This window comes from Camelina sativa, chromosome 7, assembly GCF_000633955.1.
Source record: "Camelina sativa cultivar DH55 chromosome 7, Cs, whole genome shotgun sequence".
In the NCBI taxonomy this organism is placed as follows: Eukaryota; Viridiplantae; Streptophyta; class Magnoliopsida; order Brassicales; family Brassicaceae; genus Camelina; species Camelina sativa.
This window is the reverse complement of record NC_025691.1, coordinates 25,640,716-25,652,633: the sequence shown is the minus strand read 5'-3', so window position 1 is coordinate 25,652,633 and position 11,918 is coordinate 25,640,716. Positions and strand designations below refer to the sequence as shown.

General features: G+C 35.5%; 3 protein-coding genes across 4 annotated transcripts in view; 2 read left to right on the top strand and 1 right to left on the bottom strand.

The window, feature by feature from the left end:
* On the top strand, positions 2,333 to 3,165 carry LOC104702565. Its single transcript, XM_010418438.1, has one exon. It carries the CDS (start codon positions 2,333 to 2,335, stop codon positions 2,996 to 2,998), a length of 666 nt encoding a protein of 221 aa, XP_010416740.1. The 3' UTR covers positions 2,999 to 3,165.
* Positions 4,993 to 7,663, top strand: LOC104702563 (beta-1,3-galactosyltransferase 7). 2 transcript variants are annotated; one of them, XM_010418435.2, is made up of 11 exons: positions 4,993 to 5,195; positions 5,367 to 5,466; positions 5,727 to 5,785; positions 5,869 to 6,080; positions 6,167 to 6,230; positions 6,340 to 6,412; positions 6,494 to 6,614; positions 6,704 to 6,791; positions 6,880 to 7,005; positions 7,096 to 7,205; positions 7,316 to 7,663. In XM_010418435.2, the coding sequence occupies exons 1-11, from the start codon at positions 4,999 to 5,001 to the stop codon at positions 7,462 to 7,464; spliced, it is 1,299 nt and encodes a 432-aa protein (XP_010416737.1). In that variant the 5' UTR covers positions 4,993 to 4,998; the 3' UTR covers positions 7,465 to 7,663. The 2 variants fall into 2 exon arrangements, with proteins under 2 accessions (XP_010416737.1, XP_010416738.1); XM_010418436.2 differs by having other exon boundaries at positions 4,994 to 5,195; positions 5,878 to 6,080; positions 7,316 to 7,464.
* Positions 7,716 to 11,918, bottom strand: part of LOC104702564 — a gene marked incomplete in the record, with an annotated part of 8,690 nt that continues 4,487 nt past the window's right edge. Inside the window, 15 exon segments of the mRNA XM_019227883.1 lie at positions 7,716 to 8,383; positions 8,500 to 8,901; positions 8,995 to 9,054; positions 9,143 to 9,196; positions 9,278 to 9,409; positions 9,499 to 9,564; positions 9,646 to 9,699; positions 9,794 to 10,000; positions 10,111 to 10,323; positions 10,421 to 10,668; positions 10,764 to 10,985; positions 11,050 to 11,180; positions 11,286 to 11,415; positions 11,614 to 11,671; positions 11,882 to 11,918. Of these exon segments, the coding sequence (XP_019083428.1) occupies positions 8,180 to 8,383; positions 8,500 to 8,901; positions 8,995 to 9,054; positions 9,143 to 9,196; positions 9,278 to 9,409; positions 9,499 to 9,564; positions 9,646 to 9,699; positions 9,794 to 10,000; positions 10,111 to 10,323; positions 10,421 to 10,668; positions 10,764 to 10,985; positions 11,050 to 11,180; positions 11,286 to 11,415; positions 11,614 to 11,671; positions 11,882 to 11,918 (2,218 nt within the window).

The following is an 11,918-nucleotide window of genomic DNA, read 5'->3' as shown; positions in this document are numbered from 1 at the left end:
CGATATGCTTATGAAAAACTGGGACTTTCGCAGGTTTTGATCGGAATGGGTGTTGAGTGTGCTATGTGAAAGGCGTTGTTGATGTCGCAGTCCTAATGTTCTCCTGTTTTGGATAAAATGTGAAACTAACTCGTCAAGATAAATGACGAGGATAACTAAAGCACATATAGTAGAAGAACTCTAAATTTTTCTATAAAGTTTTTTTTTTTTTTTTTTATCCCTTTAGGTTAATTTTTTACGTACACAGAGGCATTTTAACTTATTCAAGTATAGCCTTAACTTTCCCAAAACATAACAAGAAAGGTTTCATTAGTATGTGTGCACAATTATCTTGAGATCATCAAATCAATAGTCTCATGCTATATAATAATATTGGAACACTTTTATTTGGTTACAAATTAATTACAATTATGGATCAAAAAAATTCCTCTACATGTGGATATGTCTTATCTATGGTTTGTTACTTATTTTAGACTAACGAATTCGATCGGAATATTTTTAATCATAGTAGCATCTTATTTTTTAAATGTCACTCGTATATGATTATAAACTTTTGAAATCTCAGTGCTTTCTGTATATATTCATTTGTTTTATAACTATCCATATATTTAAATAAAATTGACAAATATATGTTTTCCCAAATGTTTATTTATGAATTAATTATCAACTAATGTTGTTTTCCCCTAATGTTTCTTTATTGAATGTTCAATCCATCCATCATTGATGACGTGAAAATAAGTTTCAATCCAAAAAAAACTCATTAGTTGTTTTTTTCTTTTTCTTTGAAGAATGAAAGTCTAGTTAGTTGTTTAAAGTAATTGGGCCTAATCTATTAAGCCCACCACAGTTAGTCATCGGTGAGGTCCGTTCACAGAGAAGCCGTTAAGTATAAAACATTCCAGGATCGACAACGATATAGCCGTTGTCACAAAATTGATGATATCTTACGATCGAATTAATATTTGATTATTCTCTTCTCCCCTTCGTTCGTATATCACATTCCAGGAACAATGTGTAGAAGGATCTAGAAAGATCCTCATAATCATGTGAATATTTCCAATATATTTATAGTTATCTTATCTTAGCAAATTAGGTTAATAATGTATATTAGTCTAAGGGGCGGATCTACAGCCATAAGGGGTGGGGCACGTGACCCACACTCCTTTTTAATAACTGTTTAATTAGCCTTTACAAAATATTGTATCTGCTTAGTTCATTTGGAAAAGAGTGCCTACCATGTTTGAGGAGAAGAATTTAAACCCCCTCATCTGAAATTTTTTCTCATGTTATTGTTTTTCCTCCATGTTTTCTTATTTTCTTTTCATGTTTTTCTATTGCTGGAAAAAAAATTCTTATTGGTGCCCCACATAGTTTTTGACCCTGGATCCAAATCCCTATATAAATTATGTAATCGATACTTGTAATCTTCATGAAAGTAAATATTAATTCTCACATCACAAACTCTCATCACTTTCTACACAATGTGTAACAGAAAGTGACAGATTTTAGACATTTAGATATATTAGAAAATTGGAGATTTTTCTTAAGAGAGGCGTTTGGTTTAAATAAGACGAGAGAAATTAGGTCTTATGAACGAATTTTTGGACTTTTTTTTTTCTTTTCTTTTTTTGGATTTTTTTTTTCAAAAAGTGTATTCCTATAGGAAAAGTGTAGGAGCAAGTCAGCAAGTGTATGTAAGTAAGCAATGACGTTTACACGTGCCAAAAACTCGTAAGTACTAGTACATCTAGTAACATAAACATACGATGGACTGAACATCCAAGACTCACCAAGCATAGTCAAAGAAGAGATCAAATGATTCGCATATTCCTTTTAAATAACCAAAACAATAATTTATGAGTGTAGTAACTTTGTTCTCTGTCTCGAACCTCCTTTTTATCTAATATATTGAACATATATGATGAAAATTATATATGAAAAAAAAAAACAACAATTTATGAGTATTATCATCTAACAATACAAAGATTATTTGTTTACATGCTTTTTGTTCTGTTATGTGAATCTCAAAATATGATTAGAAAATCAATAGGTAACGTGTACGAATCAACCAATCAAATTAAGTTTCAAATTCAAGACATGTGTTGTTATATTATCAGCAGAAAATAGTAATAATAATTTAAAAAGATAATGATTGAAGTAATTATCAGATTTGTTAGTGAATCCGATTTTTTTAGGGAATTTGGAAAGTAGTTACACTTTTTTGGTTATGGAATATGGATAGAGAGAAATATACGCTTCGCCGTATAAAAAGGCACAATTATGCTTAAACTCTAAAAAAGAAAAAAAAATATAAACTATTAGCAGAGTAATTATGAAATCACGTCTAGGTAATCTCAGGCTTTACAAGTTTGATGTGCCTTCTGAGTCTGATGTCGGAGTTATGATAATAAGCTTTGGAGGTGTACACCTGTGTGAACGGTTTCAGTTGACGCGATGCACAGGAAGAGGACGAGGAAGAGGTTCAAAAGCTGGATTGTCCAAATCATTCGTAGATTCGCTGCATTGGTCTTTCATGGCGCAACATCGGTCCAACATAACTAATCAGATCTTCGACTACATTGTCTCCAATTTTTCGTTCAAGGATCTTGATGTCGTACCTCCCGCGTGTCCTGTCCTCGTCTTTCACTTTCAAATTATAGGGCTTAGTCAATATCAAGTCAATGAGAATGACATCACAACTCTTGTTTTGTCCACATTGAGAACTAGAGATTCTGTTCTGAGCGTTGAAGATGCAATAGCCAGACTCGTACCAATCGTTGCACCTACAACTGAGATCGTAGATTGTTACCAAAGTCCGGAATTGTGTCCTCTATGTGAAAAAGGGTATCCGAAAGAAGACGAGATTGTTCATAAAACAAAATGCAGTCACATCTTTCACGCAACTTGTATCTCTCGTTACTTGTTGCACACTCCTCGATGCCCAGCTTGCTCCCTTGAGTTGCCACCTGTCGACATGAGGACTCTTCTCTTCTTGTAAGACAATTATCTACTATGTCCAAGACAATATTCGATTGAATTCGTCTATCCAAGTTTTTGATTTTACTGTTCCTTGTTTTTTTTTTATCAAAAACAAGTGTGATAAAACATAACCAAGTCCTTCACTAGCATGGTTTATTATGATGAAGACCACCGTATTTACTTCTGATTTCCACACGATGGTTATTATTTTCCTTCACTTTTCATTTGTAATGGACCTTTTTTTGTGTGGTTACTCAGCTGTCAACACATTAAATTTTGCTGCCATCATTCATCATTGTACAAATTAAGCCTCACTAGCATGTCACATAACCAGGCAAGTCCTGCACATTGTGTCAAATCGTTTGGGAGGTTATTTTAAACATAAATAAACGAAAATCAATAAACATGTTTTAAACATAAACAACCCAAATTTAGGTTATCTATATATACATTTTTTTTTGAGACATTTAGCAAATAAATCCGGGAGTTGGAACTTATTTACAATCATGCTATTAACATTAATTTTACAATTATTTTTTATTTTAAATAATATCAAATTTGGATCTAACTAAGATTTTCTCATATTCAAATTTCCAAAAGTATGGACCAACACCCATTAGCATTAAATATTTTATATTCAATTAATCCATTCTCTAAAAAACTGTTGATAATAATTTATTTTCATGTGTTTGAAAGCCAAGTGATTAAACTGTTAATAATAACTTTAATTTTTTAAAAAAATTTGGGGCCCGAACTGACACTAATTGTTAAAAAAATTTACTTTTACACCGAAGTGTTTTTCAGTAACTAATATATTAATATATAGATTTTCGATCTATAATAATAATAAACAATTGATATAAATCAAACTTTACAAAAAAACACTCCACCATTTTAATCGACTTGCACAACTATAAATACAAAAGTGTTAAATGATATTGAGATTACAAAGTCAAATAATATATTTACATTGTAAATGAAAAAGAAAAATCACAAAAAATATATTTGTTAACTAAATTAAATTTAATGAATAATAAGGATATCATAACTTGTATATAATAAACCACTACATCTAGACAATGAAAATTATACACTACATAACGTATTGATGTAAAACTATAGTAGATTAAAAAAATATAAAATATATTATATACATATATAGTTAATATAATAAAGAAATTTTATTTTGCATTTCTAAAAAAAAATATAGTTCCCTAAATATCTAGTTTTATTAGAATAATTATATATGGATTTAGAAGAAGAAGAAAAAAACGTTTATACTAAACGGTATATTGTGTTAAATTGGGCCTAATTGTTTAGAATAAGGTCTGATATGTGTTAAGCCCATATGATGCTAAGATCCTACAAACCGCACGTCACGGCGTGCGACGTGAGTGATGCGGTCGACGAAATGACATGCATTCTTCTGCCTAACCATCTTTGACGGTTCATTTATATATTTTTGTGGAATGTATCTAATTTTCAATTCAAAATGCCTTTTTGACAATTCGTTTCCGAAGACATTCGTTTAAAATCTCTTTGTTACTTAAAAAAGAAAAATAATAGAAAAAATAATAATAATGCCATCATTGATGTACATGATCTCTACTCTTTGGGGTAATATGGTTCATGTACAATACATACAATCAATTCTTTTTAAGTCAAATGTAATGAAAAAAATAGTTTAAGTGAATATTAATTTCAAACGTAAATGGTACTTTAGGACCTAGGATTTTTTTTTTTTTTTTTGTAATAGAATAATTAGTTGGATATAATATGAAGATTTATTTAAGTATAGTTTCCACAACAAATTCGATTATGCCAAATAATTTATATTATTTTTCTGGTTCCAAAGGAGTAATTTGTTTTGTTTGTATTATTTAAATTAATTACTTGGCATATTCGACGGTGTGAAAAACATTAAAATGAATAATAAAAGTAAAAAAAGTGTAATAAAAAGTTTTTTATTTGGGTTAGAGGAAACTTACTAATTTAATATGTTGGGTCTCTTCCCATGAAATGTTCTTTGATTGTGTCTCTTCTCTCTCTCTCTCTCCCTTTAAATCTGCAAATCGTCTTTGTGATCTCTCTCTCTCTCTCCCTTGTGTCATCGTCTCCACGATGAAGCACAAAGTCTCCAAGAGAGTAATATCTCTGAAATGGGTTCCGTTTCTCTGCATCTCTTTCTTCGCTCTCGGAGCAATCTTCACCTCCAGGTTCTTAAAGTTTCTTCTTTTATCTTTGTTTCCTTTTCTACTAGTAATCTTCAGACTTCAAACATCCTTCTTCTTGTTCTGCCTTTTTTTCTTTTGGTTTCTGTTTGGGTTTTTCTTAATGGGTTTTTTTTTTTTGTTTTTGTTTCAATTTGTGGATTTTTTTTTTTTCAGGTCATGGGAGCCGTCGTCAGATTCCGGAAGTCAGCTAATCTCACAGCACCATCGTGATCATGAACTTCAGATTGTGTCAGACGATTGTGCTCATAATAAAGTATCCTTCTTTATTCTATTTAGTCTGTTAAATCAGTGGTCGTTGAAACCAAGAGTTACACTAGATTATTAAGGGAATCTGACTTTGGTAGCTCTGATTTTAATGATAAAAAAAATTCATTAGTTTTCAAGTGTCTAATCGAATGATTTTAGCTCTAAATTTTTGAAGTAGCTTGCGATGATTGATTGTGTTTGGACTTTGCTTCAAAAAGATTTGGGTTTTCATTCGTCTTATGTTTCGTCATCTGATCTAAAATGCAGAAAGCTACACAAGAAAAAGATGTGATTAATGAAGTTTTGAGAACTCATGAGGCTATAAAGTGAGTGAGCACATTGAGTTACACTTGTGAAGCAATTTGCTTTCTCTCTTTATGTTATAGTTTTTCTCTCCATGTCTTTGGAGGGTTGACAGGTCGTTGGATAAGTCAGTTTCTACGCTGCAAATGGAGTTGTCTTCTACAAGGAGCTCCCAAGAGAAGGTTGATGGCTCAGAAACAACCAATTCTTTAACGGGAGCAAACCCGAGGAAGAAAGTGTTCATGGTAATGGGAGTTAACACTGCATTTAGCAGTAGAAGACGGCGTGATTCTGTCAGAGAAACGTGGATGCCTCAAGGTTTTGCTTTAAACTTAATGCCAATCATCTTAATCATATACTTTTTTCCATACTTACGCGAGTTAATAGCTGTGGTTTTTTCACAGGGGAGAAGCTTGAAAAATTGGAACAAGATAAAGGGATTGTAATCAAGTTCATGATTGGACACAGGTGAAGCTGCTTCTCTTTTTCTCTAAGAAGTTACTATATTTGAGGAATGTCATGTATCTTAGATTGAGATTTGAGTTTGACTCTCAAGTGTATACAATTGTGTTGCCAGTGCGACGTCAAATAGTATATTGGATAGAGCTATTGATTCAGAAGATGCTCAACACAAAGACTTCCTTAGGCTGGTGAGACAACTCTAGATCTCTTAAGAAAGCATTACAACTTTTCACTCTTCTTTCTCGTTAAAATTCTTATTGGTTGTGCAGGAGCATATTGAAGGATATCACGAACTCTCAGCAAAAACCAAGATATTCTTTTCCACTGCAGTAGCGAAATGGGATGCGGAGTTCTATATCAAGGTTGATGATGATGTTCATGTCAATCTCGGTACAACAAAACCTGCTTCTTCTCTTTCTTTTTTTCTGTTATCTCCTTAAATGACAGCAATCAAAAAGGTTATAAACTTTGCCTTTCAGGTATGCTGGCTTCCACACTTGCACGTCACCGCTCAAAACCGAGGGTCTATATTGGTTGTATGAAATCAGGGCCTGTTCTTGCTCAAAAGTAATTCCATTTGCATGAGTCCAGCTTCAAATCTTTGTGGCGTTACTGTCATAGAGTATTGTTAAAATAGTTTATTAAATTGTTTCAGGACAGTGAAATACCATGAGCCTGAGTATTGGAAATTTGGAGAGGATGGTAACAAATACTTTCGACATGCTACAGGACAGATCTATGCCATCTCGAAGGATCTTGCCAAATACATATCTGTCAACCAGTACGTAATTCAACATCCTTATCATAATGAGTCTTTCAGCTTCAGTAACAGTCATATGTTAATTCTGAAAAGTTTAAACTTTGTCTGTAGGCCAATTTTGCATAAATACGCAAATGAAGATGTGTCTTTGGGGTCTTGGTTTATTGGCCTTGAGGTTGAACATATTGATGACCGCAACTTCTGTTGTGGGACTCCTCCAGGTAAAGCTCATTACACAAATAGATTTAAGTATCCTCCCCTTATCTCTCTTGTTTCATTGGATTTACATTCTCATTGATGGTTATGTTCTATTGGATTTACATTCTCACAGATTGTAGATGGAAGGCAGAGGCGGGCGATGTGTGTGTGGCCTCATTCGAATGGAGCTGCAGTGGGATCTGCAAGTCTGTAGAGAGAATGAAGATAGTCCACGAAGTGTGCAGTGAAGGAGAAGGAGCTGTTTGGAATACACTTCTCTAGAAGATCTGCTATGTTGAGCCAATACTAAATATCTACTCACAAGTTTGACGGAGTGCTACAAGAGAGAGAGAGAGAGAGAGAGAGAGAGAGAGGAGATGGCAAATTTTGTATAGGACCAAAGGTATACAAACATCATACTGAAGAAATATTTAGTTGTTGTGAAACAGTTGTTGCTTTAAGTTATTGGCTTTGTTGTTTCTTCTACTCATGTTAATGTAATCATGAACAAAAGGCCAAATGAGCTTTTGACGTGTTAAGAAAACGCATAACTAAAAGAATTTTCAGACAACTATTATTCCCTTGGTCAGATTTTAGACACAATTGATGAATATATACACTTATGCCACCCCTTTTTTTCCGCTCCTTTATACAAACAGAATTACACGTGACCGATCCTTCTTTATATGGTAATAGGGAGCTTTTTCTCACTTCCCTGAATCCAATCTGAAGCCTCTTTTCTATAGAGATGTTACCCTCAAATCTCAAACATTGCCATAGGCACAGTTTGTATCAGTACCCAAAAGCTTCACAATGCCTTTTTAACTGTATTTTAGCCGAGTCTCAGTTGCAGCCTCAGCTTTTTTGTAGCAATACCATCGGTTCTTCTTGCTTCAAGCCAGTTGGTGAATCCTGGGTAGGGCGCAGAAGGTGATGTCCACCAATGGCCACTATCTAACTAGGGTAAGAGCAATGAGCGCATATTGTGTTCTCAGCTTTACCCGTCTTTGCCTGACTGATCACCTGAAGATGTCTTCTGGTTCGCTGGCTTGTCAGATGAAGCTGCCTTCTGGTTTCCCGGCTTGTCTTCCTGAAAGCAATCAACAGGAATATAAAAGTAACCCTTTGGGAGCCGTCGGTTCTTGAAAGAAGCTTCATCTGATGTCATCACCAGCTCTTTTGCAAATGTTTCTACATGCTGCTATTATCAGTTATCAAGACAAATAAGTATAAGACCCTATGAATGTGCGGAGTTGAGCAGAAAGAGTCGCACTTAACAACAATCCATGTAACTTACGACAAAGTGAATCTTCTCACCTTCTTAGGCTTTGACCCTTTATCTCCATCCTCTGAAACACTAGGTGAGACTATACAATGTTTTCGGGGAACGGTTTTCCCAGAAAATATCTGTCTTTCGGTTGGCTTACGGGAAAACCGACTCTTGGAAGTAGCACTGTCATCGGTTTTCTGATCGGTGTCCATTAACATGGGACCTTTGCCACGGCGCTTAACAGAGACTGTGCTGTCAATGGTGATATCATCTGACCTCTGTATTGCTTCACTGCCAGATATATTACTATCAGGATGACCTTTTACTGATGTTGTAGCTGAGTCCGACGAAACTTCTGGGGGAGAAAATGGATTACGTACATGTAATGAACGTGCAGCTTGATCCCTTTTGGCAGCAAGTATTTCATGCGAAGAAATAGCCAACTCTCGCTGCAAATATACCAGATCAGTAAAAGGTCAAGCGCCCATGTCTTTAGTTTCAACGAAAGGAAGAGTTTGGGTTTAGGCTTTAGTTTGACATACCTTTAATTTCTCCCTCTTGACTATCCGCTCACACAGAAGGCGTAACCTCTCAAGTTCAACCTGGAGGAGGTTCAGCAAATTCCAAGAATTAAAAATAATTTGATAATAGATAGGAAGGAATACGCTTAACAGAGCTAAAAGCTCCTACCCTATAATGCTTGAGACTTTTTAGCTCCTCTGCCCCATGTTTCTGAGAATCGGCCTGCAAACACAGTCAGACAAATATAAGCAAACTTATGATGCAAGTAGGCCATAATAAAGATGGCGAAGAGAGAAGTAAGACCTTCGCCTTCTGCTCCAAGCTGTGCTTCTCACAGTAAGCCTTATGCGGAAGTTTCCCACCACCAGTCATATGAAAACCCGCGCTTCTGGCACAGGAGGGGTGGAATGTCGTCTGGCAGTTGCCATAACTACACTGTAAAATGATAACATAAGCTTTTTGTTCAATCTTTGTCCCAATACTTTGTCTTCAGATAAAAAAAAAAAGCAAGAATTGGTGAATACCTTTATGCATGCACCATATATCCGTCGGCATACGCAACAACTGTCCGTGTTCTTGGCCAGAGACTCCTAATAAGGACAATATATCGTTAGCAATTTAAAACAGTTTAAACGTCATAGCGATTTAGTACTATAATACATAATACCCACCATTCCTTGCACAGGATTTATTTGTCCCCTTCTGAAGGTTGCTTCCAAGGACCACTGCAAGAAATTATACAACCAAGTTATTTGCAATATTCAATAGTACCAGACCCTGCTAATAAGTAATAACTGCTGCCGTAGAAGGAAACTTCACCTCAGCACAAAAAGCATGTACCCATTGCCCATTTGTGGCTTTCCTAAAAGCCCCAGTTGTGCCACCACATAGAGTACATTCTGTTGAACAATCCGGTTTTTCCCAAAAATTAAAAGAAGGTTCCGAAGATGACTCCGCACATAGCTCACAGTACCAGGGACCAGTGGATTCTTTAGCACATTTGTAGCAATCCATGTGAACCGCAACCTGTAATTGGAGCCTGATAAGATACCATACTGTGCATAAAAGCTGTCCCTAGAAGAGACAATCATGCCTTAACTAAACATTACAAATAAATCACAGTAAATGTATATCACCTTGCAACTAGAGCACACTACAATCAGGTTCCATATAGTTTCGGATCGTCTGCAGATGTCACAAGTTCGTGGATTTTCTACTGAAAAGTCTGGTGTACGATGATCAGACCGCTTCTCAGACGGTGGCCCGGAAACAGCCATCTTTAATAGTGTTTCCTTTGTTTGTGGCACTAGATGAGAGCTACCAACAACTTTACGTCTAGAAGTGCTTATCTGTCCGATATATAACAAGTAAGAATCAAGAATAAGAAAACATAGCACAACTAAAATTAATACTTGGAGGAAAAAATCTACATGTAGTAACACCAACCTCTTGCTGTGCTTGATCTTCTGACATATCTTTCCTAAGCGATGTATTCCTAGAAGATGTCGCCGCTGCAGCGGTAGCAGCAGCTAGAACAGCCTGGGCTTGTTTGTGTCTTTTCTCTTTCCTACCTTGCTTTCTTGTTTCCCTGACATCATGGAAATATTTGTTCACCAGAACATCATCCCATCTTCGTCCATGTTGTTCATCAATCTCCAGAGGCAATTTTTTGGCAACTTCATAGACTAAATTGTCTGAGAAAAGAGACCAATTTTAAGATACTATAACAGAAATTATATAGTGCAAAAAAATTGTGACCATGCAAATAAAAACGGACAATCAAACTCACCAGAAAGTTCCTTTCTTGAAAATGCAGTGCCAAGTAACTGAAGCTGATAATATAGAAGTTCCCCTTCCACTTCATCTTCAGGAGACATATCCAGTATGCCCAATTTCCTAGCTTTAGATAACTGACGAATTGTGTCTCCACAGTGTGCACTCTGATTTTGGAGATTACTACAGATAGTGTGATCGCCAGCGCCCTGCAGATGTTTGTTTCCTTCTTCAGAGCCTGCCAAATGTTTTAATGTTACCAAATGTCCTAAAATCTGTGGCATAAATAATAAAGTCTCTACCATCAGTTTTGGTTGACACCCTAGCCACATCAGAATCCCTGCTGCTTTTCAGGGTCTGTCCCTTGCCCAGTTCTGACAATTCTTTGAGGATATAAGGATGAGGATTGAAACCAGGATATGCTTCATGATCACTGCATCATTATATATATAAAAAGAAGGTAATTTAGAAGGCAGAATATTTATGTGGCCAAGAGAACAACAGAGATTATCTTTTCAATTGTGTTTCTGGAGCTTACAGGAGACCCAAGATAATGGGGGTTGGACAGTTCAAATTTCCACGATTCTGAGAACTATTTGGCCCCAAGGAAATGGCATTCCCCAGCATGACACCAGAAGAACTGGAGTTTGATCGTTGTCCATGATCATCTACGCAAAAGAGTTTTAAAAAATATCAGCAGCAGCTACCACCAACTAAGAAAAGATTAATTATCAAGTCTAATAAACATTGGATGATGAAAAGCCATCTTCAATAGAAACTACCAACTTACAAAAACAATGCTATAAGCTAGAAGGATAACTATATGGGAATAGGGAAGAGAAAAATAGTGAAAAGTTAGTACATACCAGAAGGAAGAACTGAAAATTTCCCATCATTAAGTTCCTGATCAATCCCTATTGATTTCTGTTTATGCAAAACAAGGTCAATATCAATTATCTCATCAGGAGGCCCTTAAGAAATACCACCAAGCTTGTGTTAGGCCAAACTCGGTGCCAGATCCAATATGACTTTAATAACTGACAAGTAACAACTATTTGTGATGCAGATCATGTGAAAGCATCTAGGTTTTAAGAAAAAATACTCAGAACATAACAGTTGAGATTGTGTGATTACCTGTTCTTCTGGAGAATGACCAGGTGCCAAGCTCACA

Excerpts from the sequence above, each read along its gene's own strand:
- LOC104702565 (XM_010418438.1), top strand. The coding sequence starts at position 2,333 with ATGAAATCACGTCTAGGTAATCTCAGGCTTTACAAGTTTGATGTGCCT.
- LOC104702563 (XM_010418435.2), top strand. The coding sequence starts at position 4,999 with ATGTTCTTTGATTGTGTCTCTTCTCTCTCTCTCTCTCCCTTTAAATCT. Across the intron at positions 6,081-6,166 it reads AGAAACGTGGATGCCTCAAG|GGGAGAAGCTTGAAAAATTG; the intron begins GTTTTGCTTTAA and ends GTTTTTTCACAG. Across the intron at positions 6,792-6,879 it reads GGGCCTGTTCTTGCTCAAAA|GACAGTGAAATACCATGAGC; the intron begins GTAATTCCATTT and ends AAATTGTTTCAG.